General features: G+C 42.3%; 1 protein-coding gene across 16 annotated transcripts; it reads left to right on the forward strand.

The window, feature by feature from the left end:
• Nucleotides 1–913: 913 nt before the first annotated feature.
• add1 (adducin 1 (alpha)) lies at nucleotides 914–27,274 on the forward strand. Of its 16 annotated transcripts, XR_011179317.1 has the most exons (20): nucleotides 914–1,078; nucleotides 9,588–9,796; nucleotides 10,318–10,480; nucleotides 10,795–10,946; nucleotides 11,296–11,376; nucleotides 11,553–11,702; nucleotides 11,796–11,939; nucleotides 12,614–12,712; nucleotides 13,061–13,234; nucleotides 13,926–14,276; nucleotides 17,253–17,348; nucleotides 17,519–17,611; nucleotides 17,981–17,998; nucleotides 18,994–19,080; nucleotides 19,933–20,089; nucleotides 21,887–21,979; nucleotides 22,911–22,944; nucleotides 23,783–23,798; nucleotides 24,631–24,684; nucleotides 25,083–25,183. XR_011179317.1 is itself a non-coding variant. In XM_069171001.1 (19 exons), coding segments are annotated over exons 2-18 (2,088 nt in total). In that variant the 5' UTR covers nucleotides 914–1,078; nucleotides 9,588–9,601; the 3' UTR covers nucleotides 23,784–23,798; nucleotides 25,083–25,183. The 16 variants fall into 16 exon arrangements, 15 of the variants coding, with proteins under 15 accessions (XP_069027102.1, XP_069027076.1, XP_069027093.1 ...); XM_069171001.1 differs by lacking the exon at nucleotides 24,631–24,684; XM_069170975.1 differs by lacking the exon at nucleotides 22,911–22,944.
• Nucleotides 27,275–27,992: the final 718 nt, after the last annotated feature.

A 27,992-nucleotide genomic window follows, 5' to 3' on the forward strand; every position in this document is an offset into this window, starting at 1 on the left:
CACTGGGGCAAATGATCTAAGTGTAACCCTACGCCCTTGAAAGTGGTTTTGACTGGTCGCATGTGAGTTGTGTGTAATATCTCAAAACGAATATGATTTATTTTTCCTGCAAATAAACTCAGTTTAATTATTAATTTGATAATTAAGTTAAGGTTGTGAATGTCTTAAATTATGAAATCACCACACTATCACAGTTAAAAAGATTCCCAAAAAACTGCAGCACTGTCAACATTAGTTATTTTTGTCTCTGTATGCTGTTGAACCTTACACTGTATAATTAATGAATTAATATAATAATTCATATTAATCATATCCAACAAAATGTCTAGTTGCACATCCTTAGAGGTCAGCGGTGACGCAGCTGGGGAATATGTTACGTCAATGGTAACGGTGACTTAGATGACATTTACAATCAAATGTATTATGACAAATTGGCAGGATGTCATTTTGTAATTATAGCCTGCATAATTCAATTTCCACAAAGCAACAGATAAAACTTGTTTTTTTCCTCTGTAATCAGATATATCTCAGACATGATATCAAATTAAAGCTCAGTGCCACTAAGTACTTATATGGTAGGCTACTTCTAGTTTAGCTATGGATCTTAATCTATCTATCTATCTATCTATCTATCTATCTATCTATCTATCTATCTATCTATCTATCTATCTATGGAACTGATCAACAAATATAACATGCAAGTTAATCAATAATAAAAATCAGTAACTCTGAAGCCTTCAGTTTACTGACATGAACTTTTAGTACTGAAATAAAAAGCTCCTTCTGGAGTGGCGGGGGCGGGCCCGCAGCTTGTAAACAAATCAACAGCTCCGGTTCTATCACGTGTCTCCAGGCGACCAATAGGGAGACGGAGATTAGCCCTTTTGCCGCACCCAAGTAGGATGATGGTGGATGGGGCGGAGCTCCGACACGCAGCGCAGGGAGATAAACCCGCTCTGAATCCAGCAGGGCAGGGGATAAAAAAAAAAAAATTAAAAAAAAAAGAAAGACCCAGTGGAAACCACCGTCCAGCTTTCACCCAGCACTGTTCACATTTCATCACTTCATCAAAGAGAGGGTAAGCTCTAAAAGTAATCGGTGCCATTTGCATGTGCGTAACGCGTTTGTCCGGGTCTCTCCGTTGCGCTTCGGTGTGGCGAGCTTGTGTTGTGCTAATCCGCTGCTGCCTGTGAGCGGGGGAGTCTGCACGCAGGCTGCAATACACACCGGGAGGGGAAAGGAAACAACAACAACAACAGCTTCTCTGTGTTTCACTGCGGTTTATGAACGCACCTGGGTAGAAAAACAGCAGCTGGGAAGCGCATACTTTTGTGTTTTTGGAGTGTTTTGCCCCCCTCCCCCTCCCTCCCTCCCCCCCTCTCCCTGGCTGCACGAGCAGGCCTGTGGTTGCATTGTTGTTTTTTTTATTGTTGTTTTTATTTATTTATTAATGTTTAATATCCTGTGCTGTTCCATGTCAGCGGTTTCAGGGCTCTTTTTTCGTTTTCTAGTCTGGGTGTTGTTTCGAAGTAGCGGAATGTGTTTCAGCTGTGTTGGTGATGGAGCAGCTTCCTGTCCGAGGTCAGGACAGCTGTTAGTCCTGCACGATACGATCTGTGCATCATCAGTTTGAAAAGCAGTACCTTAGGAGGGGGTGTTGGGGGGGGGGGGGGGAACACACCAGGCCCATACTGCATGAGATCCGATCCTAGAACTTTAAAATTCCACATCACACCAGTCAGATATACTAAAATAAACAACCAAACATGGACATTAGAAGTTTAAATGTACTGGATAAAATTTCATGGTAATGAAAAATCTGAGTTGTTTTAAATTTCTTGATATACTTCATTTGATATCATTGTAAATTGATTACTTTTAACGTCTTTGTCAATTTTTTTATTCCAGGGATTTTTGAATAAATTGCACCTATAATATGTATTATTTAGTTGCAGCTCACGAGAGGCGAAGGAAAAGCCTGTGTCATGCAAGGTGCAACCTTTTTTTTTTAATGTTTGTTGTGTTCTGACAGCTGTCTTGTTTGTTTTTCATGTCCAGTTTGACTATAAAGCTGTTGCTGTGTCTGGCTTCTTAAAAAAAAGAAAAAAAAAAAGGTCCACTGTAAAGCCCCCCCCCTCCACACCTCTCACTTCATGAGGATTAGCAAAGCTGTCAGGATAAATTGTCTGTGAGTGTGTGTGAAGCGACGGTAACTCCCTGCATTGGAATGAGTGAAGCTCTCCGAGGACGGAGTTTAGCTCTTGTCGGTCTTTGCTTCATCGATACACACTTCACTACTACAGATACAGGCCTGCTGTAGATACAGAGCTTTGTGTTTGTTTAACCGCCCCCACCCGTCCTCCACCACCCCTCCTCCACCCCCTTACGCCCACACCCTCGACTGCACTGCAGCTGAAAATGTGTTCCTCATTTCGGCTCCATTCTCTCTTACTTCAGTCCCTCCTTCCTTCCGTCCGTCCGTCCGTCCTCTCCGCATGTCGCTTTTAGTCTCCGAGTGAAAACGAGTCCACTCGTGAACTTTCATTCACACCGCCGAGGTCACTGAAGATCGTGTGGGTGTCGCTGCGTGTCGTGAGGTCTGGGGGTGCATATTTAGCAAGCAAAATGCTGCACGGATGCACACATGATGGGGGTAGGCCAGAGGAAAATATGTACTGGTGGAGGGGGAGGGGGGAGAGAGGGGGGGGTGGGGTTGTTTCAGAGGACAATCTCCCTCCACTCTGTCAAATTATGACAGGAGACAGCCAGATATAACGGCGTCACGAGACGCCTGGCAGTCAGCAGCAGACGATACCGTTCACATGCCGGTGATGGTGAAGCCTACTTGGTGTACATTTAAAAAAAAATAATTATATATATATACGTCTTTGGTTGATCCCACTCGGTTTCCTTCGAGGGCGAGCGTCACATGACCAAGCTATAATATCTGGAAGCTGCACTGTTTCATATCCATTGAAAAATGGATACAGACCAAATGTAGTGGGAGCAGATGAAGACGTAACGTCCTCCTCGCCGACACGGTGACACGGCAATCCTGTGAAGCAGATGAAGGCCGGTTCCGTCCGACTCCAGAGACTAAACAAACTCCATTACTGTGATATTGATTAATGCAGAATAAGCAGGTTTTTTTTTTTTTTTCCAGACTGTTCTTTGTCGCGAAGCCTTATTTCCCTGATCTCGACGTCGGTAACGTCAAATTGTTTTTAAGCACTATATTCTTGTTGTCTGCCGTTAGCTTGTGTTGTTAGCTAACAACAGAGACTTCTCTGTGCACGCTAAATACGGTCTAATGCACGAGACCAGGCCATACATGGGGCAGTGCTAAAATGACACCCAAGGCATTCCTACTGGTCATAGTAGTTGGAGACGACACACACACACACGAGCAGTTCCCATTGGATTCTTCAGCCCCAGTAATGCCGGGCATCCAGCTCGGAGATATAAAGAGGTCCTGTCTGTGTGCTTCTCTTAAGTGTCTGAAAACTGCTTGAAACGCACACATTCACAAAAAATGGTCCAGAAAGACCAGCATGATGGGAAAAAAAACCAAAACCTTTTCTTTCTTTTCTTTTAACACACATAATGATCTTTTTTTATTGGCGGTCGGTTGATTGGCGGTTTTTTGGACGGAACAAAATGCCTCTTTTAGTCATCGCTCGCTGAATAGATGTTTTTATTGCAAGCTTCCGTCGCTCATAAGTAAATTATGATACACAGATTAATTTCGAGTTTATAAAGAGCTCGACACGGAGAGAGTCTGGTGCTACTTCTCATACAGTACGTCTACTGTGTGTTTCTCACCATCAGTGCGTTATCGCAGCCTCTGCAGAGAATAGAAACATCTGTATTGGTGGGTGTCATGGCAAGTTTAAAACATCGGTCATGAGAAAATCTGACCACAACAGCAGTCCTGTTCATGTTCCTCCTCGAGGGTACAGATGTATATTGTCCTGGTGGGTCTTTAGCATTTCACATTTCAGCAATGATGAGACTCACTGTCAAACCAATATATGTAAAAGGGTCCGTGTAATAAATATGGTGGTAGAAATAGAGAAGCTTTTAGTGTTTATAAGATGCTCTACTCATCAGTAGGTCTTACAGCAGCATCCTAAAGGGACGAACTCAAACCAGGTGATTATGCTGCTACTGCAAGTGAGAGCGCGTCCGAGTCTGGCCGTCAGCCAAAACCTCCTCAGAGGACGTTTCTTCATCAGCAGCTTCCTCCTGAACTCACTTTCCTTCTTTGGTTAACTTAGTTGTCTCCTGTATGCAGTGAGCAAAGAGGCTTTTTTAAAATGTAAGAAATGCTTTCTTGACACGACCACCCCGCAACTCCCTTTGGTTTTCCAAACCTGTTAGAGCCCCTTCAGCATTGACTAGACTAAATCCTGGCAGCCGGGGTGGCTATAAAATCCCAAACATTTGCAGGGTGGTGTATGAGCTGCAGCTTCAGACACACCCAAGGCTCCACTCGGTGGTAATAACTCAGGGCGAATCTGCCTTTAGCAAGGAAGTTCATCAGAAGATGTTCCATTTATATCATGACTGCATTTTTCTTATTCTTTCCCTGCTAATAAACACCGATGTAGAAGAGCTTGAATATCTCTGGGCTTTCATGGTTTGTACCAGTGTCCATTTCTGGAGGTTTTTTTTCTAATTCTGATTTATTTAATTAGCTCAATGATGCCTAAAAAATATAATTCCTCTCTGATTCCCAGCCTACAGGCTTTTAATGTGAAACAAACGTGTGCCATTTTTGATTCTTTGTATTTTGCATTTCTATGAATTCATGTGCACTTCTGACCTACCACGAGTCTCTGACATGTTGTGACTTCGATGTGAAATGAGTAACACGTTAATTTGATGGTGGCGACATGGACCGGCTCGCAGTGTGATGTTGGCCTACAGCTGTTCTTACATAACGGTAATCTTTAAAGGCTGTCCCGCGTTTCCATGGTTATGCGTTTGGTTTCCATAGTGATCGCACTCTCAACGGGAGAGGAGGCTTGCCGAGCCCCTGCTCCTACATATCTGAGGAGAGATGAGCATATAGGGTGAAATCAGTGACTGCGTTGTGCATAGATGAAGAAAAACTTCCTGCGTCTGTGTTATTGCTTCAGTGTCCACAAGAAATAAACAGCTGATCGTTTGTTTTAACTTTGTTTACATGCAATAGAAAAAGATGGAGATAATCACGCTGTTACAGTGTCTATTATTTCACAGCTGGAGGGATTCAGTTAACATTTGTGGCGAGGCAGGAAATGAGTTTAGTCTAACAGACAAAATTATATTTTCCTTTTGACCTCGCCTAACTTTGTTTACACTGATTAAAGGTGATGATGATATTGGAAAGCGTGGGGATTTCTGCATAAACGTGTCCTCCTCCTTTCTCTAGCAGCTCCTCTTTTTGTCTTTCTCCTTTATGCAGTCTTGGATGGTACTGAGCAGATACTTCATTCACCCTGTATATTCAGGTGTTAGCAGATCTTGTGACATCGTGTGCACTGCAGTGTTTGACTCCGTCTGGGGAAGGAAGGCAGCTTCCACCGAAAGGATCCTATTACACAGTTCCTTTAGTGCTTTAGTGCACTGAGCAAGATTAGCATTAAAAATCAATCTTAAATTCAGGTGCTACGGCCATAGACTGTAGATAAAAGTGGATGTAACTTGCCAGGTCTGATAAATGAGGCTGATGTTGAAGTGCCTGAAACTGCAATACCACAGTAGGCCTGTAGGGGTTGGCTTCAAAAAGGCTCCGGCTCCATTAGACTCCCATTCAACTTGTCTGCTGAAATACAAACTCGATAAATAGTTTCCACTAGTCATTACAGTGTTGTTAGCTAGAGTCTTTCTTTGTTATTAGGTTTCTGACGGTCCATCTGAAAATAATCCCGTAATTAATTAGATAACAAACCTTGTGTTTTTGGGGGCGTGTCTGTTTGATTGACAGGCCTGTGGTGCTGTCAGATTTTTTTTATATCAGTGGGGGTGGGTTGTGTTCTGGGTTGCCCAATCGGATCGGTTTCAGATGAACAGATAAAACGTAAATTAGTCAAGTTCTCATTGGACAATAATGGTAAAAATTAAAGTGAGACACAATCCAAGCCTTTACGTATAATGTTGATCACAATATTGATCATAGCTTATTGCCCACTTCAGGGCAGTGAACTCAAATGGATGATGCTTAAGTGTTTCCATATTGAAAAAAAACAACAACAAAAAAAAAAACCTGTAGGGCATTACTTAGAAATATTACAATAAGTGTATTTATTTTAAGGAAAGACTGGAGATAAATGTTAAAATTCTAGTGTTATAAAACACTATACTTTTTGTTCATAATTTTTTTTTTGTGAAATTTTGACACATTGCCGCTCTGAGGCTTTGTTTGAGTTTATTGTAACACAAGTGGATGAAATTTGTGAAAACGCTGACATCTCTTGTCCTCACTACTCAGATGGTGTAAACAAGTGTATTCTCCTCAACCGAGGGCAATCCTGAGGGTTTTGTCCCTCTTGTTTTTTTTTTTTACTTTTTCCCAGTTGTCCTGTTGTCAGCGGAGACGGTTGCTTTCGCCTCTCTGCAGTAAACACTAACGTGAACAACCGACAACAAATGTAGCATGTGACTTTCAATAAAGTCCAAACCAAAGCGAATACGGTCTGACTGGCAGTCTGGAAGCATTAAGACCTCCTCGCTGTAAACCAGGCTGACACGGGTCAGTGTTTGAAGGACTGCAGACACTGCAGTGTTGTTAAGTGTGTGTGTGTGTGTGTGTGTGTGTGTGTGTGTGTGTGTGTGTGTGTGTGTGTGTGTGTGTGTGTGTGTGTGTGTGTGTGTGTGTTCGTTCCACACAACTCTTCTTGTATCTATCAGAAATGAAGCAAAGTGTGAGTTCATTGGGACTTTAAAGGACACTACGGGTGTTTTATGTGGCAGGTTTTGATGTGCGTTTCATTTTTGTATTTTGCACCATTTAACTATAACCAAAGCAGATATTAACATTTTGGCGACTTTTATTATTATCAAGCCAGGGACTGGGACTCTCTCTGCCTAATGAGTGTATTTGGCACCACATCTAATTGCCGATGTCCTTATTTCTCTGTCAGCAACCAATGTCCATAATCAGGACTGAGACAGAACAACAGAGATGTCCTTGTTTGCAGAGGGATTATAACAGCCTGCTTTTCTCATATTCTTTTATTTCTTATTCGCAATTTAGCTTGTATTTATGACCAAAGGAAACCAGCAGAGCGGAGAAGGCAAGGTGAAGAACGTGAAGGGATTTGATTTTAGGAAATCGAGGGCAAATGTTGTGGAAAAGGTGTCGGTCTGGACTCCAAATGCCTCCTCTTGGGACAGAGTTTGGAGTTTCTTCACACGGGGAAGGCGTAAGGATTCAAAGAGTATTTCATTTTAGTATTTGTCTGACTGAATGATATTGATCAAGGTTATCCAGAATAAAGAAAACTACACATTTGCAGTGTCTAGTGAAAGCTATCAAATTAGGTCTATAATTCTTGTATACCCGTCAAACTGGGAATTTACCACCAGGATAGCAGGAGGTTATTGAGAGCAACAAGAATTAGCTTTGATGTCACTTTACATGGTGGTGAAAGGTAATATATACTCATGTCCAAAAAAACAAGGTGAAATAGCCTAATTTGGTTTGCCTAGTATACCAAGCTGTAATAATCTTATAATTAAAATGTCCCTGTTTTGGTTTTTATGGTTGATGTTGTTTTGTCACCGTTTTCTGACGGCAGAAATACAGCGGATTTCTTGGGGCGACCATGATTTATGTTTGTCGTCTTCACTTGAATGCTCTCAATCAGAAAGTGGGAAAAATAAGAACTTTCCCTTTTCCGAGTAGCTTCAACTCAAAACAAAAAGATCCACTTATGGCTAAAGCTGAAGTTTCTCACTCTTCACATGTATATAATATATCCCTAATGATGAACTAACATCTTGGCCAATTTATTTCGATTTTTTTTTTCTTCTTTTTTTTCCCAGATAAATGAGATAATGTGACATTTAAATTTCACTTCATTTAATGTGTTTATGAAGTAAACCAGGACAAAAAGGTTGTCGTCCCAGAATTAGTCAAACAGCGTACGAACACAGAAGCCCCGATTTAAAACAGGGTGATCTGAGACGGGTGGAAACGTCGGTTTTGTTGTGGTGGAAAATCTGAGAACTCCAAATGAAAGCGGACAGAAAAGGACAGAGAGGGTTTGTCAGCTCTCTGTGTGATACTGGATGCTTTTGGTTCGGCCTGCAGTTGTCATGGGAGTTGTGGCTGAACATTTGTATTGACACGGACTAATGGGCTGCATCAGTCTCTGACAGAGCACCGCCCATTACCCACGCATACTTGCACACACATTTCCCCTCTGCTCATACAGTAAGTGTGCCTGCGTCCTTCAGAGTCAGAGAGACGGGTGGAGACTATTCATCCTCAAACACACAGCCAGTTGGGTGATCAATCGGAAATCCTTCTTCTTGTTGGCAGTTCATTATTTTGCAACAGCTTTTTTTTTTTTTTAAAGGAATATGTGCTGATGCATGATTTGTATATTAGAACTAGAAGTTAGCAGTTGACAGCAAGACATAACTAGAAATCTCAGGCTCAGAGACCAGTTTTCCTTTTCTCTTCTTTTGCCCAGAGTCGAGTCGTGTTTTAGAGTCTAGGAAACGCATTGTGGAAATCAATGAAAACCTCTCTTGAGCCGAGGGGAGTGGTCACATGACCGAGGCAGGAACAGGAAGTCAGAGGAGAGTGTGGTTTGTGCTCCGATGACTGGCAACTATCATTTCCTCATTTATCAGGAGAAACGTTCTCCTCGTCCTGCTGTCAGCATCTTAGTGTCTTAATGCATTTTTTTTAATTAGTTCTCCAAGAAACAAACTTTTCCACAGAAGACAATTAACAAAGTACATATCGGACCATTTCAATCACAGATTTGACCCGTTATGTTCTATACATTTTGGATTGGTTGAATGTAACATTAATTAATTAATCACCATCAAAATGCCAGCTATTTTGATATTCAATCTGTTTTTCTGATAATTGTTTTGAAAGAATGCTGCTCATTTTATGTTTGCAGCTCCTCCGATGGGAAGATTTGATGCTTTTATCTATTTTATGTTGATTTAAAGCAAATATATTCAGGTTTTGTACTTCAAAAAACCGTTTGCATCCTTAAAACGTATATTTATTCTGCCACACAAGCTCACATAAAACACTGGACATCAGTGACGGCAAAATATTAAGTTAAATGCTTTAAGTTTTGCATTCGGCCAAAACATGTCATTTCTCTATTAGTGGACGGTTAAAGCTTTGATCCTTCTCTGACTTTGCTGTTGTCTACTTATACAAATGCCTGAAGACAAACTGTGAGCCATTACTAGATTGCCTGTATGTTTTAACAGGGAAAAAGTTTCACCAGAGAAACTTCGATTTCATGTTTCTGTTCTGGGGGAAGAAAGTTAGGGAAAGTAAAAGTGTGCTATTTATTTCTTTTACTCGGATAGAAAATGTTTAACAGGCGTCTCCTTCACTCCATCAGGAGGCCAGCACAGGATGAACGGCGAGTCAGGTGCCGGCGTGGTGACGGCCCCCCCTCCCACCACAGCCCCCCACAAGGAGCGGTACTTTGACCGGGTGGATGAGAGCAGCCCGGAGTACCAGAGGGAGAGGAACATGGCGCCTGACCTGCGACAAGACTTCAACATGATGGAGCAGAGGAAGAGGGTCTCCATGATACTGCAGAGCCCGGTCAGTGGAAGAAACGCATTCATTCTGCACAGTCGGTTTTTTCTGCTCTACATTTCTAACTGAATAAAACGTACTTCTGTAACGTGAGCAGCCTTCTCACCACCACATGATGCATCCAGTTTATTCCTCACCAACACGGTGTTTATGACCAGCTGAATGTCCAGGACAGATACAGCACCTTTTTTTTTTCGAGGCCTATTGTACATATGAAAAGCACACATGTATCCACAGTGGGCGTCTAATGGTGCTTAGAGGTTTATACTGTGCTGAGATTAACTGGGGTTTTTGTTTTTGTCTCTGTGGCCTTTCTCGGCCTTATGCTGTTGAATTATTGGCTGCAGGTGTACATGTCATCTGCCTTTTATTACACTTTCTCTATTATTTGTCATGCTTCTAAAAGCTACCGTACTTCACATCACTGCTCCTCCTCAGAATCTACCATTTCATATCTGAAAATCAACTTTGCCCCTTATAGCTTTTTGTATTTCTGTCTTTCTTTTTTTTTTTTTCATGGCCGGCAGGCATTTTGTGATGAGCTGGAGACGATGATCCAGGATCAGCTGAAGAAGGGGAAGACACCCACCAGCCTGCTGGCTCTGCAGCAGATCGCAGACTTCATGACCACCAGCATGCCTTCCATGTATCCCGCTGCACCGCAGGGAGGCATGGCGGCGCTCAACATGAGTAAGCAGACAGGAGACGTGAGCGTATGCGACTTCTTGACCTCCGCCGTGCTTTGTCTGCACTCACGATGAGTAATGCAGCGTATGCCGGACTTAATTTCAGGACAAAGAGTCCAGTCGATTTCAGTAATTATGTGTAAATGAGATTTCTTCCGTCTTGTTGGGAAAGGAACAAGGGGGAAAGTGGTTCTTGTTTTATCCGATTTGTTTTTCCCTCGTTGTGCGGCTTCCCCCTCAACGTTATTGTCATTTTTCCACCCTCTTTCCTGTGAGTGAACTCTGACTTCCTGTGCGCCTCCACCTCTTCCCTCTCAGGTTTGGGGATGGTAACTCCGGTCAACGATCTGCGCGGCTCCGACTCCATTTCCTACGACAAAGGCGAGAAGCTGCTCCGCTGCAAGCTGGCCGCCTTTTATCGGCTCGCTGACTTGTTCGGCTGGTCTGAGCTCATCTATAACCACCTCACAGTAAGATCAGTTGTCCATTTTTTTTCTTTTCTTTTTTTTTTCATATAATAAAAGGATTTTGTCATCTTAAAGTTCAGTAAAGATATAGTCTACACAATGTCTAGTTTTGATCTGCTCCAATAAACTAGTAGAAGTAGTTGTTGATATTTTTTCTTTGTCAGCTCACATTTGTTTAATCAATACTTTTCTTGATGAATATCCATTTCATTTCCTAATTCATTCTTTCATGGGCTTAAAGAAAATGCTTTTGTGTCGGTCAATAGCTTTGATTGATTGATTAGTTCCGCTCAATTTGAGCTACTTTTCACGGCATAGTATAATCTAACACGGCTGACTTCTGGTCATGTAGGTCAGGGTGAACTCGGACCAAGAGCGCTTCATCATCGTCCCCTTTGGGCTCCTTTACAGTGAAGTCACTGCCTCCAGTCTGGTAAGAAGGATTCCAGATCTCTAATAGAACATCAAGCCTTCTTCTACTCTCTATTAAAATGATGCCACGTTATTATTTAATCTCTTCAGATCAGATTTAAATGAGTCGAAAAATGTGTGGAAATGAACCGGTTCTGTTATTTTGACAAACCTTTTGTTGTATGCGACACCCTCCAGGTGAAGATAAACCTTCAGGGGGAGATAGTGGACCGGGGCAGCACCAACCTCGGGGTCAACCAGGCCGGCTTCACTCTCCACTCGGCCATCTACGCTGCACGGCCCGACGTCAGGTGTATCGTACATGTACACACACCTGCAGGCGCTGCGGTAAGGGACAGCTGAACATGCGGGAGTTTCACCAAATTCAAACGCACTATAATTAAGTCAGATGTTGCGTAACCCCTTTTTGTTTGGCTGCAGGTGTCGGCCATGAAGTGCGGGCTGCTGCCCATCTCGCCCGAGGCGCTGTCCCTCGGTGAGGTGTCCTATCACGACTACCACGGCATACTGGTGGATGAGGAGGAAAGTACTCTCATACAGAAGAACCTGGGGCCCAACAGCAAGGTAACGGACAATATCACAGTACTTCACTATTATCATCAGCATTATATTATCATAATGACCCTCAAGAGATTAAAAACAAAAGTTTTCTTTTTTTTGTTGACCAAACATTTTATCATAGTTTAATTTGTAAACAATTTAAAACAAATTTAAGCAGGGTTTTACTGTTGTTGTTTGAGATTAAGTGCTTTGTGTCCTACAAATCATCATTATTTTCATTATGGATTAATCTACTGTTTATTTTCTCTATGATTTGTTTGATCGATTGTTTCGGTCTGTAAAAAGTCTGAAAATAGCAAGAAATGCTGTGAGCGATTATCGAAGTAGTTGCCGAGTTATTGTAGGTGTGCGACCTTTTCCACTCTCACTAGTGTCCATCCCCGAGTCCAGGACAGTTTGTGTGTGTGTTTCTTCATGGGGTCAGTTTGTGTATTTGTAAGTCAGGTCAGAGACAGATGTAGGCGGGAGACGACATTTGGGAAATGATTTTTAGAGCACATTTATGACTGATGTTTACATGCTTTTTTTTTTTTTTGGTCAGGGATTCAAGTTATGAAGGATCAATAGTTTTATCCATGTGGAGGGATTTGTGTTCTCAGATGGTCGAACATGCTTGATGTATTTCCTCCTTTGCTGCGTATGTAAGAATAATAACCCAAGATGTTTCCTCCGTCCAGGTGCTCATCCTGAGGAACCACGGCCTGGTGACAGTCGGGGAAACGGTGGAAGAGGCTTTCTTTTACATCCACAATCTGGTCACTGCCTGTGAGATCCAGGTAGGACACACTCATCTTTTATAAAGGACGCTCCCACTGAAATATCAGTCGGGAATAGCTACCAGCACATGGACATTTATTCATTTGAAATTCTCTAATCATGGTGGTATGATGTGTAGAGTCATGTTTCTTTTATTTGGCACCACGTTTGTCTGCATTTTTTCGTAACGATTACCTTTGTCTCTTGTCTCTCCACATCTTTATACATGTCCATCTTTCTTCATGTTGATGTCTGTTGTCTGTGTTGGATGTTTGTTTCTCCGTGTCTGCTCATTTTTTAATTTCTTTTTTATTCTGGATCTGTCTGCGCCTTTCTCTGTCTGTATACCCCACCTTAATGTTTTCCAGGTGCGAACACTGGCCAGCGCTGGAGGACCCGATAATCTGGTGATGCTGGACCCGGGGAAATACAAGTCGCGCCCGCGGGTCCCCGAGCCAGCGGGAGACGGGTCCGCTACAAACCCCAAGTGGCAAGTCGGGGAGCAGGAGTTTGAGGCTCTCATGAGAATGCTCGACAACTTGGTGAGTACAAATGAAGAGGGACAACGTTTAAACCTGTCAGAGAGATTATGAGAGAATTTCATAATTAATCCCAAAAATACAAATTCTTCCAAATGACTTGATTCATTCAACAGGAACAAAGATCAGCCTCAAACTTCACCCTCCTTATCGCTGTCTACAATCTGTGGGATATACGATGTCCTTACACTTTGAGACAATGGTTTTAAAAAGATTTGTGTTCAGTGTCAATTTTTTTTTTACGCTTTGAACAAGGTGGCAAATGTGTCTGGTAGGAGGTAGGAAATTGCAAATACGATGAAAATAAAGCTGTACAACCAGCAGGAGAGGGACTGAAAAAGGTGGATGAAGTCTTATTTTAGCTGCACTGACCCTTTCATTTCCATGGTTACCAGATTACTACCCATTTCTCGGTTTTCCCTTTTATGTGGCTAAAACTTTAATTCAAAACTCAGATGTTTTTTAAATTTTAGGCTTTAAATCTTTGGATTTATTAGCTCAGTGATATCTATCTAAACTGCTTAATAAGGGTGTAAACTCATAATTGAACAAGAGTTTGTTTTATTCTTTATACTAGACTGTTTTTTTTCTGGTGTAAAAGCAAGCATTTATTTTCTCTCGTAAAAGGTGACATAGTCTAAGTGTATGTCTTGTCACCATAGTAACCATCCTCCGACCTCTGTCGCTCTCCCAGGGCTACAGGACGGGCTATCCTTACCGCTGCCCGGCATTGCGAGACAAAGGTAAAAAGCACAGTGACGTGGAGAACGCTTCCTCCGCCCACGGTGGTTACTCATACGGGGAGGACAGTGACTCAGGTGCTCGCTCCCCGCTGAAACACAGCTTCCAGCGCGGCCAGCGCGACAAGACCCGCTGGCTCAATGCCGGCGGCCGCCCCGACGAGCCCTCCGAGGACGGGCCCGACGGCAGCAGCCCCAAGTCGAAGCCTAAGGTGTGGACGAACATAACACACGATCACGTCAAACCCTTGCTGCAGTCTCTCTCGTCCGGTGTCTGCGTGCCAAGCTGTATAACCAACTGCTTGGTCTGTGCCTACCTTATTGTTCATAGTATAGATTTTACAGCTACCTTGTTGGTGGAAACGGGTAGGTGGTCGGCATCCTGAGGGTCCGGGGGGACGGCGGGGAGTGAAAGAAAATTACAATCTGAAACTGCTCTCTATTCATCTTTTCCTCAAACCTTTCACAGAACTGCTTGTCAGCTTAAAAATTACAAATCGGTACAATACTGATTTTTCACCACTTTTTGACGCACTGTGATATCAGACCCAGTCAACTCTTATCTGTGAATTACCTCTTTTCTTAGCTGTGATTACGTGTCGACCCTCTTTGCTCTTTTCCTCTTCTGGTCTCCTTTTGCTTCACGATGCCGGGCCAGCTGCCCACAGCATGCCCCCCCCACCCCCCAACCCCACTGCATGTGTAGTAGTGAAATTGCATTGTTGGTGTTGATGTTTTTCCCAGAGGAGCGAGCAGCAGGGGTGCGGCATGAGTCCTCGGGTAGGCAGGTGAATGTGGCAAGACGAGGTGATGCTGCTGCTAACCACTGTTTTCCTCACCACCCCTTGATACACACTTTTAGTTTTGTCTCCGCATCTTGGCGTTTGGCAAATTTTGTTACTTAAAAAAGACGACTCGGGTGCAAAAATACCGAAAATAATGATTCGGTGAGGTTTTATTAATCAAAACATCACAAATGTGGCTTTGCTTTGTGGATTTCTAAGAACATTTATTTATTAGAGAGAGCAGGAAGGTGGCATGTTTCTGAGAATATTAGTTTTTTCCAGAATTAAGTCATTATAGCATTTAATTAAAAAAATGATTGAGTTATACCAAAGCAAAGATTTCTTTGGCAAAAGAGTTATGCAGCCTGCTTTTTTAAATTTTTATTTTTATCGAACGCTTGCAACTGTTCCCAGTTGTACGTTTGTTTTGCCTCTTTTTATTTTTGTTCTCTCTAATTTCTGGTTTCAGTTTTATTCTGAAAGTGGGTTTGAGCACCTTTAAGGCCTGCATGAGTGGATTTGTTTGAAGAAAAAAAAGAAAAATCTTGAAATTTGACCTGACTTTTGAATCAATTATCTCCTGTTGGGAAAGTAGGAAATGTTGTGTTGTGAGACTCTTTCTCAGTGAGTATATCGTGTTTACATGTTCATCTCATACTCAACCAACCCAACCCAGCTATCTCCATCCAGAACCCCCCCTCTCCTCCCCCATCGAGCCCCTGGTTTGGCAGCTAACCAGCCAAGCTTGGGGTAAAACTCAGGAATGACGTCATGAGCTTTTGCTTTTCCACTGCGAGTTACATGTTCAGCTTTCATGCAAAATGTTTTGTTCAACCTTTTTTTAAACTGAATATTTTATTTCTATATTCACCTGCTGCTCATTCAGTTCGGTGCAAAAAAAAAAAAAAATGGGTGCAGACTTTTCCCTTCAATCATGCTGAGCATTACCAGGTTTACAAAAACACTTTTTATACAGGTTCCTCCTTCACATTAAGAGGTTTCATCCTCTGCGGGAAAGATAATCTCGGACTTGTAGTGTTGTGACGATGGCTTTTTATGTCCCAACATGGGCGAGTGTCCTCGGGTGTGTTTCTTTTTATCTCTGTCGTCCTTGTTGTCGTGTATCAGCCTGGAAAATGACTTTGGTGATGCCAGCTCACCCCTCACTGCCACTCTCGCTTCGTAAGCCAGCTTCATCGTCTCACTCAGCCCATCTCTCACCTCTTCCTCACCACCACCCCTCACCTCTCCCTCCCTAAACCCCTAAATTCTTTTCTCATTCTGTGATGTTTTCCGTTGATCCACAGTGTGCTATTTCTGTTGGTTTTTGATTTTTTTTCTTTTAATTCAAATTGTATATCAATGATGATGACAAAGGATTTACAGAATACACTGTTGCGCTTTAATTATTACGTCTTTAATCCGCTGTCGTGCGCAAGGTTTTCATCTGTTTCTGACATAGTATCCCCAACACAGATCATTTTAAAAGGCTTTATAGTCTTATATCTGAAGGATGGGAAAACTTAGCTTTGAACACAATATGTCCTCTCTGGGATTCTCTGTATTTAAAAAAGAATTGTACACCTCAACCAACACCCTTAAACAACAGATCCTGTATGTTCATTCAACATTTTGAAACTCCTTTGATCAAAAATCATGAATTTAAAATGTGTTTCTCTGGTCAAATGTTGATTTCAGTTCTCACCTCCTGGTACATGTTGGTCTGATTAGGTCTTTTTAGAGTTTAGCATTGACACAAATAATCAGGTACAGAGTACACCGTCCAGCTATTGGGTTTAAAATCATCTTTACGATCTAAAACTGTAAATCTGCTCCTTGTAGATTCCCTAAAGTTTCAAATATCAAGCATCTCTTTACAATTCCTGGGGGGAAATTTGTTGTACAGTCAGCACGAACAACACAATAATACAAATATAAATTGCCATTGGAAACGGGGACTAATGCGTTACCGGGTCTGTTTCTCCTAAATGTGTTTACAGTTTCTACCACAGAAAGAATGTTTTCTAGGAATTCTTGAGAAAATTTTTAAGACATTTCAGTTCCAGTTTACATTAAAAAAAAAAAAAAAAAACATTCATATAAAACAAGACTAAACTCTCCATTTGGATTATTTATTCCTTTCTCTAGTCTGTTTGTGCACAAATCAAACATCAGTTAAATTAAATCATCCTGTGTCGTCGTGGCTGGATAAATAAGCATCAGACAGGTTGTGTAGGTAATGATGGAGAACAGTCCCTTACTAAATTAATGCAAATTATAATGTCCTAAATGTTCCTCATCATCATTGATTCACTTTTTACATTCAGACCTTTTTATCTGTCATCCACCTTTTGTCAATTTGAGTTCAGCATGTTTCTTGTATTGTGAAGCCTGAACAGTATGATGTCTGAAATATATTTTTTTGCTTGGGTTTTCATGTCAGTCTGTGTGTCTGGTTTTAGCTGATGTTTTTAACGCTTTATATGGTGTTCACAGTGGACAAAGGAAGACGGTCTCCGCCAGGCTGCCGCAGCCAATCAGTTCATCCCGATGAACACCAACCCAAAGGAAGTGCTGGAAATGAGGAATAAGGTATCGCAGCTCTCGTCCGTCTAGTTGGATTCACTGTCATGTATCATTAAATGCTCCTTCCCTTTTCCCTGCCTGTAGTTTGTAAGGCTCCTGATGCACATGGAAGCTTATCGAGCCCGACACACTTTGTTTTTCATCCTTTTTATGGCTTCAAATGTTGTCGTTTGTAGATCCGGGAGCAGAACCTGCAGGACATAAAGACAGCCGGGCCCCAGTCTCAGGTTCTGTGTGCCGGCACTGTGGTGGACCGCTCCTTTAACCAGGTCAGTCCGGGAACTCTGCACTTTAAATACCTCGCTGCTACAGCTGTCCTCACCTGGAGATGAATATTTGTCACGTTAAGATGACGCTAAAGTAAAACAAATTTTTAAAAATCGACTATATTCTGTCCAGGTCTGGAGTCGCGCCATAAACCAACAAGCTGCAATGTGTGAATATTGTGCGTGAAGCTGTCCTGAACTGTGAGCTGTTGGAAAGAAATTGGCGCAATTAAAACGTATCCTCTGTAATCTGATTTGACATCGGTTCCTGAACAAAATTACCAGTAATAACAGGAGCACTAAAACATGTCCTCCGTGTTGTTTACCAGAGCGTGGAGTGACTTTGTAACTGACATTATTCTTTGACCACAGAAATTGTCAATGTGGCAGGTGAGTAGTACTTAAAGAGGGAGAGGTAACGTCCCTCTGCTCTCCCAACCTGCCAGCTCAGGCTGGCTCCATATTCATACATTGTTCCTACTTTTTTTTTTTTTAATTTTTATTTGGTTTGTCTTCTCTTGCGGTACTTCAGAGAAGCGGTACGGCTGTTATCTGTCACGGCATTTGCAAGCCAGTCATTTTTTTTTTTAAACAAAAATCCCCGTTACAGTCAAATAACGCCTCTTTTCTTCTATGCATGTGCTATTTTTCTTTAAGAGAAGCAAATGCAGAACATGAGAACATGCTTGAAATGTTCAGTTCAGTTTGCATGGATCACCCTTCTGTCACTGTGGAGCTCCCGGCTGAATGAAAACGGAGCTGTTACTTATTTCTGATAGTCGGATCATCAAGCTTCAGAGTTAACTGTGGATCAGTAGGAAGACCAACGAGGCTCTGATGAACTGTTGTCTTGTATCAGATGATCCACATACTGTCTAGCGCCCCCTTGTGTGGACAGCTTGCCTTCACAGTGCACGCTACCGGCTCCATCTCCTCTCGGCTTTTCATGACCCCGTGTCTTTTTCCAGAACCCCCCTCTCTTTGCATGCTCTTCTAGTGTTTGTGTATGTTTGTATGTATGAATGCAGAGGTGGAAAGTCCCACAGCACAAAGACAGCTGACGTATCATTCGGTTAAAGTAAATAAAAGCAAATTGGATTTTGTCAATATGTAAAAATGTAAGCTCTCCAACGTAGACTTTGAGATTTCTGCTTTATATTTGAGCAGTTCCCACCACAGAGAGCCTCGCATCTGTTTGTTTGAGGATTTCTTATATAATAGCACTCCTACTAGAATGAGATGCTGTCATCCTCTTCCCCCCCCCCCCCCCCCCCCCCCCCCCCCCCCCGTGTGTGTGTGTGTGTGTGTGTGTGTGTGTGTGTGTGTTGCTGTATAAGACCTGGGTTGTGCCCACCCCCCCCTCCTCACTGGGTTTACTATTGCAGGACGCCCCTCTGTCTGACTGTACAGACACTATTGATGGCCTCGATGTGTCCGAGGGGTCCTCTAGTCCTGCTAAATCTATTAGAAAGGTACTTCCTGCTCCAGTCACTAATATCTTATACCTGTATTATACATCGTCCTCCAGTCAGTCTGCTGAGCCTGCAGATAGATGCTCAATAACCTGAGTCATAGTACTGCTAAAATGAGGCCTATTTTTTCCTTCTTTTTTTTACATTTCTACAGCCTTTTTTTGGATGCAGTGTAATAAAGATAGTTTTTTTTTTTTTTTTTTCCTGGTGAGGATACTTGAGGTGGTTGCTGATCGTCTACTTTCCTGCCGTAACTCGTGTTTGCAGAATAGAGTTTATCATTATTTTAAACGGCTGCGATCAAGTTGACGTGAGCAGTAAAATGGTTTTCTGATCCAGTGATGGTTGTGTTCACTCCTACAGTCTCCTACAGCGTTTAACAACGTGTGACATTTTCTAACTAACCAACAGTGACATTTTGGCCTTAGATGTAGAGTTACTGCAGCTTACTGTCAGTTTGTTTGTTTGTTTGCCTTCTCTGTGTTGTACCGTTGGCGCGGACTGCTTCTGAGACCTGTCAGTGCTTTGCCATATTAAAGTTACTGTATGACATTTCAAAAATAAATGTGTTGTTTTTCATCATTTTGTTTGTTTTTCTGAATTAGGAAACAGCCCCGCAGCTCTTATTTGACTCCTGAAATTCTACATTTATTCATTTATGAATGTAACTCATGCTCATGTTGTGTAAGAATTAAGAACGGCCTCCGTGGTTTTTTTGGGGGGATAATCACACTTCAAACTACATTTTTGTTTGAAAACTGCAACTGCAGTCCGTTTTCTGTAATATGAAATATGCTTCCAGTTTGATCTCTCCTCCTCTGACGTTCTGCCTTCGCTCTGTGTGTCCCGAAGGGTGAGCTCGTGACCGCGTCCAAGGCCATCATTGAGAAGGAGTACCAGCCCAAGGTTTTCGTCAGCAAGCAGGGTCCCAACCCCTTCACCAAACTCACCGACCAGGCGCTGGAGGAGTACCGCAGGGAGGTGGAGCAGAACCAGAAAGGAAGCGAAGGTAAAGCTGACGAACATGACATGAATTTCACTGTGGTCAGAGAAACGCTTTCCACCCTTCCTCTACTTCTTAGTAGCATTTCTCTTGAGGTTTTGGTAAAAAAGCAACATATTTTTATACTAACCAGATCAGTTGACGGTCTGACTTGGCGTTGACGTAGAGACAAAGCTAAGACGGGTACAACTTTTTCCACAGCCATGACTTAATATCCTTCTCTGATTTCAAAATGACATCTATGTAGCAGATTAACCTTTTTTGAAGTTTTTTCATCCTCGGGGTAAAATTGCAGCAACATTACAGGAAGTGTGTTCTTCATTTCACAGCTGGTCCGTTTTCTTATTGGTCACTTGGTTGTTGTTTTTTTTATTATTATTTTAAATAATGTGCTTTTATTTCAAAGATTCAAAAATGAAATTGAGAGTTTTTAACTGTAGGAAAAAAATAATTGCCTTTCTGCAGAATAATGAAAAACCCTTCAGATTGGCCAAACTGTGATGTTATCTCTCTACATAAATACATACACGGATTCACAGTGCAGGGAGGAGGCGGTTGTAGGAAGCAATCGGCCTCCAGTGTACCCGGTCCAGTGCCTGATACCGTGCCAGGGGATCAGGACTCTGGCTCCACACCTCTGCAATCTGCGACTGACTCGCCCAGCTTAGAGATAGCCCGGCCTCCGGCCTCCGAGCCGGATTCTTCATCTCCTCTCGGCCCGTCCAGCGGCGCTGAGGCAGCTCAGAGCAGAGCAGACTCCGCGGGGACGGTAGCGGATGACGTTTTTCCGACTGCAGATGAGGTTGTTTCCGCTCCAGACTCTCCCCATAAGGAGTTCCACTGTGCCGTGCTGCGAGCCCTCAGCAAGGAGCCGATAGAGGCAGCGGCTCGGATGGGTCGGGCTCCAGGTACACCAGATGAAGTGGAGTGCTTCCACTTCCCTCCTCCCCTGCTCAGCCCTGGCCCATCTTCCTCCGTACCATTACACTGGGAGTCTGGGAGTCCCCTCCTGCTGTGTCCTCTCCTTCTTCTGAGGGTCTGGAGTCTGCTGCCATTGTTTTTTTTACCATGTGCGAGCATCCTCCCTACCCACAGTTCAATCTCTGAAGCCTCTGCTTGATTATTTTTTTTTTTTTTTGCCTCCCCTCCTTCCCCCGTCTCTGATGTCTTGTCCAAAGGCATCAGAGCTCTAGCAGATCAGATACTTTTCTGCAGTTTGATTGGACGAGGAGCTGAGGACAGAGGATGTTTGGAGTAAAGTTCGGCTCGTTTTAAGTTTTTAAACCCGTCCCCTCTCTTAACTCCTCAAGTATAAAAAGAGCTTTAGCTGCTAAGTGTTGCGCTAACTTTTTGGGGAAGCTGCATCTGAGCTCAGTCATCCAATCAGAGCGTCCCCTGTGTGGAACATGAATAATGGTCCTCCTTCTCTTCCTGCTAACCTGTCCTGGTTGTATCTCTGTTGGTGTCAACTCTCCCTTCTGTGCCTCTGACTAATTTCCATGAAACCAAATGATTTTAATCAGGTCTCCGGGATGTTTCGAGGTTGATTTCGTGGGATCTATCTGGATAGTTTTGCAGCGTTCTCCTGATTAAAGCTTACTCCCTGGTTTGGGTCTTTGTGTTGTCCTCCCTTTTCCTTTTTGTTGCATTGTTGTTGCACAAAAGGAACCTGACATAAAACTGTTTCAATTCAAATTTGGAATAATTTTAAACCCTGATTTATTTAAGGATTTCCTTATTAAGGTTTCTTTATTTTGGGCTAAACAGCTTCTCACTATTTCATTTCTGCTGATTTACTTTTAGATCCAGAGCAGCCGTTGGAGTCTGAGGAGGAGGAGCCCAAAGGCCCGAAACCCACCTCCACCCCCCCCAGCACCCCGGTTAGAGCAGAGGAAGGTACGTTGGCCTCACACACTCGACTCACCCGGCTTTAGTCCGGCGTGGTTCGGCATGGGTTTCTCCAGTGCTCTGGCTGGGTGGCTTGGGTGTTTCCAGGAGTGAACGCAGAGGCTCCTGCCCACCGACCTGCTTGTCTGTCTTGGGGTCTGCCCTTGTTGTGGTCTTTTAATAATACTACTACAAGTGTCGTGCTGTGTAGTCTGTAATAACAGGCCAAGAGGTTTTCATTATTTGATCAGGTTTATGTTCGGAGCAAAAAAAAAAAAAAATCACAAAATCTGCCAAAGATCACGAGCTAAAATGTCAGGAAGTAATTTTAAGACAGGAAAGTGAAACATTTGAGAGAAACAAATTTCATTTTATTTTGAAAAATGAGTATTTATCAACTTTTTATGGACCCCAGTGCAGACCTTTTATTTGTATTATTATTATTATTATTTTCTCCCTCTTGGTCTTTATTACTATTGGATTACACCTATGTCAGCAGTATCATGCATGATGATACTAAAACTGGCGTCAAACAGGAAGTTATAATTAGTAGTAACCTTTTATTTTTTTTAATTAAATTAAAATTCTGCAAACTCAGTTGTAGTCAGCAGAAGGAAGAAAGGGGATCAATAGTTTTGATCGCAGGTGTAATCTAATACCAGAAATGTTGTTCTATAACATATGTCTCTATGTACAGTATCTCCTATCCCCCTTCTCTTCCATTCGCCATCTTTTTGGGGTCGACTAAGAATGGTTCCCAACCATTCTTTATTTATTTATTTTTTTCAAATCTTCTGTTTTTTTTTTTTTTTTCTCTCTTTCACATTTTTACTTTCCTTTTTTTGGTTTTTTTAATTTAACGCGGTGCCTGTGGTTTGATCTGCATAGACATTTGTTTCTACTTGTGCTTTTTCTTCTTTGTGGCTGCGATTACAATCAGGAGATGGAAATACAAAAGAGTACCTGTTGCCATAGTAAGTATGTAATGTTCCACCTCCTCACCACCATCCTAATTACCCACCACCCTCCACGCCTGTGTTCGATCATTTACCCCCTTCTTCGGGGGGGGAGGTTTTCTCGGCATGGCTTCAGTAGCAGAGCTGTTCTGTGGTCCAAACTAACCCGTCTGTCGGGGTTTCTGTTGGTTCTCTGAACTCCTGACTCTCTTTCTCAGGGTTGATGGGGGTTATTTCACAACTCCTCCCTCTCGTAACTCAGTGATTCATTGTTCCCAGTTCACATAAAGAAAAATGTATGGATCATTGCAAAATAAATATACAAGAAATGGTTATCTTAATTAGAGTTGTGCAGAAAAGCACATTTTAAAATCTTATATGAAACATTCTGCTGCTGTTTCAATAAAAGGTTTAACAAATAAATTTTAACACAAAGATTTCCATTTTTACTGTGAATGAACATCAGTTCCAAATATCAGCTATCGGCCACCGTGATGATCAATAATCGGTATCTGGCCTGAAGACAACATAACGGTTGACCCCTAATCTTGATACATTTTCCTTAAAACCTAATTCCTTTCTGGCCATAATGCATTAAAGCTCCAGTTAACTGAATGACAGTGACCTGATCTGAAGGAAAGTGGAGGATGTTCCTGAAGTAAACCCTGCAGCCTGCTGAATCTTCTACATTAGATAACCTCTCTACCTCTTTCTTCCTGCTGGTTTCTCACTATCAAATTAACCAACCTCTCTTTGCACATAAGCACAACCTATAAATGTTGTAAAGACATTGTATAATTCGGTCTCGTGAAAAAAACAAACAGGTAATGTTGTTTGAATGTTGTTTGTCTTCCAGACGAGTCCTTTACCAGGTACATCAGTGTTTTATCTGAGTGTTGCTTTCCAACCCAACCTGCTTCTGTTGGTTTAGCTTTTGTAACACGGTGGAAGGCCGAAGCTTTTGGCTGCGCGGCGCTTCGGCTCCATGTTTTGTTTTTATCTGTGTGTTGTTCGGCCTCGTCTCTGTCCCGACAGACGTGAGAGATGTTAACATGACGACCTGATACGTGTTTTCTCAGGTCCTGTTTCACGCTGGTCTCCGTCGCATGTGAGCGGTATTAAAAGGACGCGCTGTGGTTGTTTTGCAGCTGACTGCACAGTGTGAGCTTGCAGCAGTGTTTTTTGGAGGCTGTTTGGGCCACTTGATCCCTGAAGCTGTCGTGAGGCTGACCTTTGGGCTGTAACACAAATCTCATTTTGCTGGGAGTATTTTAAAAGATGATCCAGTCACTTAAATCACAAACATTTCTGCCCTCATAGATGGGAGTTAGAAACCTGTCACGATAGCTTATATATGGATATTAATAAAACAATTCACTCCGAAACGGGATCTTTGCAGACAAAAAATGGACTCTCTCTTTTCTATCAGGGAACATCCGTAGTTGGTTTCTATACTCCCAGCATCGGGATTAAAATGCAGTCAAATGTAATGCTGCACTCACAAGACTTTGTGGCTCCCGTTGATAATTCAAGACTTACTGCTTCTTGAGAGCTGCTCCAGTTTTGAATGAATTTATGCTGCTGTGACGGCACAGTCTAATCCTTGTGGTGTTATTAAAAAAATCCTTGAAACCACTGTGGACTTTCATTTTTTTTTTTCTTCCTTTGTTCAGTCTCATGATGTTTTTTTGTTTTTACGTGCAGGCTACAAATGAGCAAAGGAACGGCACTCATTAAGATTTGCCTGTTGAAGTGAAGGTAAAACAAACAGTGCTGTGAACCAGCTTGGACCTGTCAAAATAAGAGAGAAGAAGTCCTGATTAATGACAGCTGTGTTGTGTTTATTGTCAGTTTGCATTGTAAAATCAGTGTATCTTGTTTTGGCTTTTGATCTGAGGAAAACATGCATTAGAGTGTGTTTTCTGTTGGCTTTTGTGGTTTAAGGCTTTGTTAGCAGAAAAGAGCACGAAGTCAACAGCGTCTTCGATCGATAGAAATGTTGTGTGGACTCGTGCAGTTGATGCTGTTTAAGTAGAAAAATCGTGTGGATTTTCCAGCTTCCAGGTGACTGATCTGTCGTGTGAGCTCAGCAGTGCCAATCTGAGATCAATAACTCTCTCCATCACCCCCACCCCCCCCTTTTCCCTCCCCACTAGAGTCCTTGCCAGAACTAACCTCTAAGGATGAGAGCGACGCAGCCACCCTGAGACAGACCCTCCCAGATTTAACACCCGACGACCCCTCCGACGCGCCAGCACTTCCTGCCGAGGACTCCACCTCCACCCCTGCCGCTGCAGACGCAGCCGAGGGGGAGGAACCCGCTGACGCTGGCGACCAGGAGGGCGACGAGTCTCCCAGCAAATCACCCTCCAAAAAGAAAAAGAAGTTCCGCACTCCTTCCTTCCTCAAGAAAAACAAAAAAAAGACGGAGTCCTAGATTTGGAGGATGTTGGATCGGTCCTCAAGGCTGGCCTCTTTTCATTGCTTGGCTTTTTGTCTGCTTTCATCGCACCCTACGAGCGAGCCACACTTACACGCAGTTATGCTTTTTTGTTGTTTTGATATCATTTGTCGGCGGCTTATTAACCTATTTTTCCTCGTTAGTGTGTGCCAATTTTGTATACAGTGTAAAAATGATTGCATAAATGTTTTTAATTATTAGAGGCTTTTTAGTTGTGAGCGAGTGACGCGTTCTGTCTTGTCCACTTCATCTGGCCTTTTATGCATGTCTAATACTACAGGTCCACACACTTGATGTGAGGCTCCAGGGTTTTATCCCTCATTTTTTCATAAACAAAAAAAACAAAAAAAATAGAGTATTACTAAATCATTGTAATCACTAGAATGTATTGGGATTGTATCAGAATATGTCAAGTGTCTTTAAAAAAAAACAAAAAAACAAAACCGTGAATGCAGAAAGAGAATCTTGTAACCTCCCATTTAACTGGTGGTAAATTCTGACAGAGAACTACAAATTGCATCGTGCTATTTGCCCCCCCCCCCCTCGAAGCTGCACCCCCCACGTAATGACATGTTAGCAGACTGAGAGAACAGTTGGGATTCTTTCAATCTAAAATGTACTTGAGGAAAATGTGTCCATAATGCAATATTTTTTATTAAATCATTAAAACACACTCGACCGTAAATCACACCTGGATGTTTTTTGTCGACTTTCTTCTACCCGCAAGCTTTTCACTCGGCCAGGTATGTTTTGAGTTTAAAAGATATCAGCCTGCATCGCTGCAAAACCTGCAGGTGATGTTTTTTTCTGAACCGTTTTGACATTGAGCAGAGTTCACAGAGACGCTCATGAAGTGTGAGCGGTGCTTGTTGATTATTCCGAGGGGGATGTGATGTATTTGCTCTTGGCTGTAAGTCTTTAGTATGACGGAAATCTCAGTTTCATTTATCGGGATTATTGGAGCTTTGTTTTGCATTTGCCCCTTGATTTCTCTTTATCTCTGTAAAAGTCAGAAACACTACAGCGATGCTACATTTTCTTGCGTGATCGTGTTATTTTTTTTATTTTTTTTTTGCTCTTCCACACGTCCATGCTGAGAGAGAGAGACAGAGAGAGCACTGTGTACCTCCTCTTTTATAAACCACTGTTTGGGAACTCGTACCACAATGTTGCTTTCAGATAGTCGAATCATATTCATCCAGATGTTACAGGACACGTAAATGACAATGTCACCGTTACAAAAGCTGCACGATCAATCGTAGTTCAGAACGTCTGACGTGGACTTTCCTGTTGCAGTGAAGACACAAACGTACACTGGAGAAGCAATTCTGCTATTTTTGTTACGTCACTGTAATCTATAGATGGCTAATGAGTTGTGCTTGAGGTTGCAGGGCATTAATACCGAGGCCACTTTACATGCTTTGCTTTACTATTGTTTATTCATCCTGTTTTAATGAAGGCTCCATCATCACTCACTCAATGGTGAACCAAAAGGGGAAAGAGAAGCTTCACCTGATTAATAAAACCTCGGCCCTTGTTCACGACAGGTGGTTTACTTCCTGAAGAACTGCATGTGAAGGGTGCTTAGAGGGCTTACTGTCTTACAAATGACTGTACCTACCCCCTTTATATTTGAAATATATTTTATTTTAGTTTTAGTGTGCTGATAACAATACTAAAGTCCTTGTAGTCATTTCAGTCAACCATAGATTTTTTTTTTTTTTTTTTTTAAATGTCAAAACTATGCTGATTTGTTTGTCTGAACCATTTCTGATTTAAATGTCTCTCATCATTATACCATCTACAGACTTAATACTGCACCTCTCTCTTTTCTCATGGTTCTGCCTCGTTTACAGCCATGAATAAAAAAAAACACTACCTTGAAAATCTGTTTTGTGTGATTGTAGTCATTTACGGGAAAATCTCACTATAAATATTGTAAGCCGATACGAGAGTATTTCAGTCATGTCATATTGGTGTACAATCATAAACAAGATAAGTAAACGGTTCAGTGGATGATGAGATAAATCAGGACCGTCAAATACAAAAATCAATTGAACACCTAACCTTTTAGCTGTGAGGCAGCAGTGCTAACCACTGCACCAACTGTCTTCCCAGGAGTCAGACAGCATTGTGACAAATCTTTGACTCACTGCAACCTATAAACTCCACCGTCCATAAATATTCATTCAAATGCGACCAAAATTGGTGCAGACATTCTTTGGATAGTAGATATACATGTTTTCAAAGGGGGTCTGCAGTGATATTAAATATCTTCCTGTAATGTGTAGTGTATGCAAAACTTTTTTCAATTTCTCCAAACGTTTCAACTTCACTAAAAGTTGAATCACCATCAACCGGCCGAGCTGGAATCTGAACCATTGATAGCAACCTTGGTGAAGTAGTCTTTTATCTGTTGAGTTAAACAGACTGTTGGCAGTTTGTCCTCTGGCACCGAAGATAGTCCAGCAGTCTATAATGCCGCTTCGCAGCCGGCCTCATGAAGACACGGGTTTGAGCCCCGCCAAGGTAACACTCATGGTTCATGGTGAATCCCTCTAAGGGTAAGCCACACTGTTCCCAGAGGGTGAGACCTCCTAAGGGG

Source organism: Embiotoca jacksoni, unplaced genomic scaffold (assembly GCF_022577435.1).
Source record: "Embiotoca jacksoni isolate LCO1_2020_lvr unplaced genomic scaffold, fEmbJac1.0.p SCAF_10, whole genome shotgun sequence".
NCBI lineage: Eukaryota > Metazoa > Chordata > Actinopteri > Embiotocidae > Embiotoca > Embiotoca jacksoni.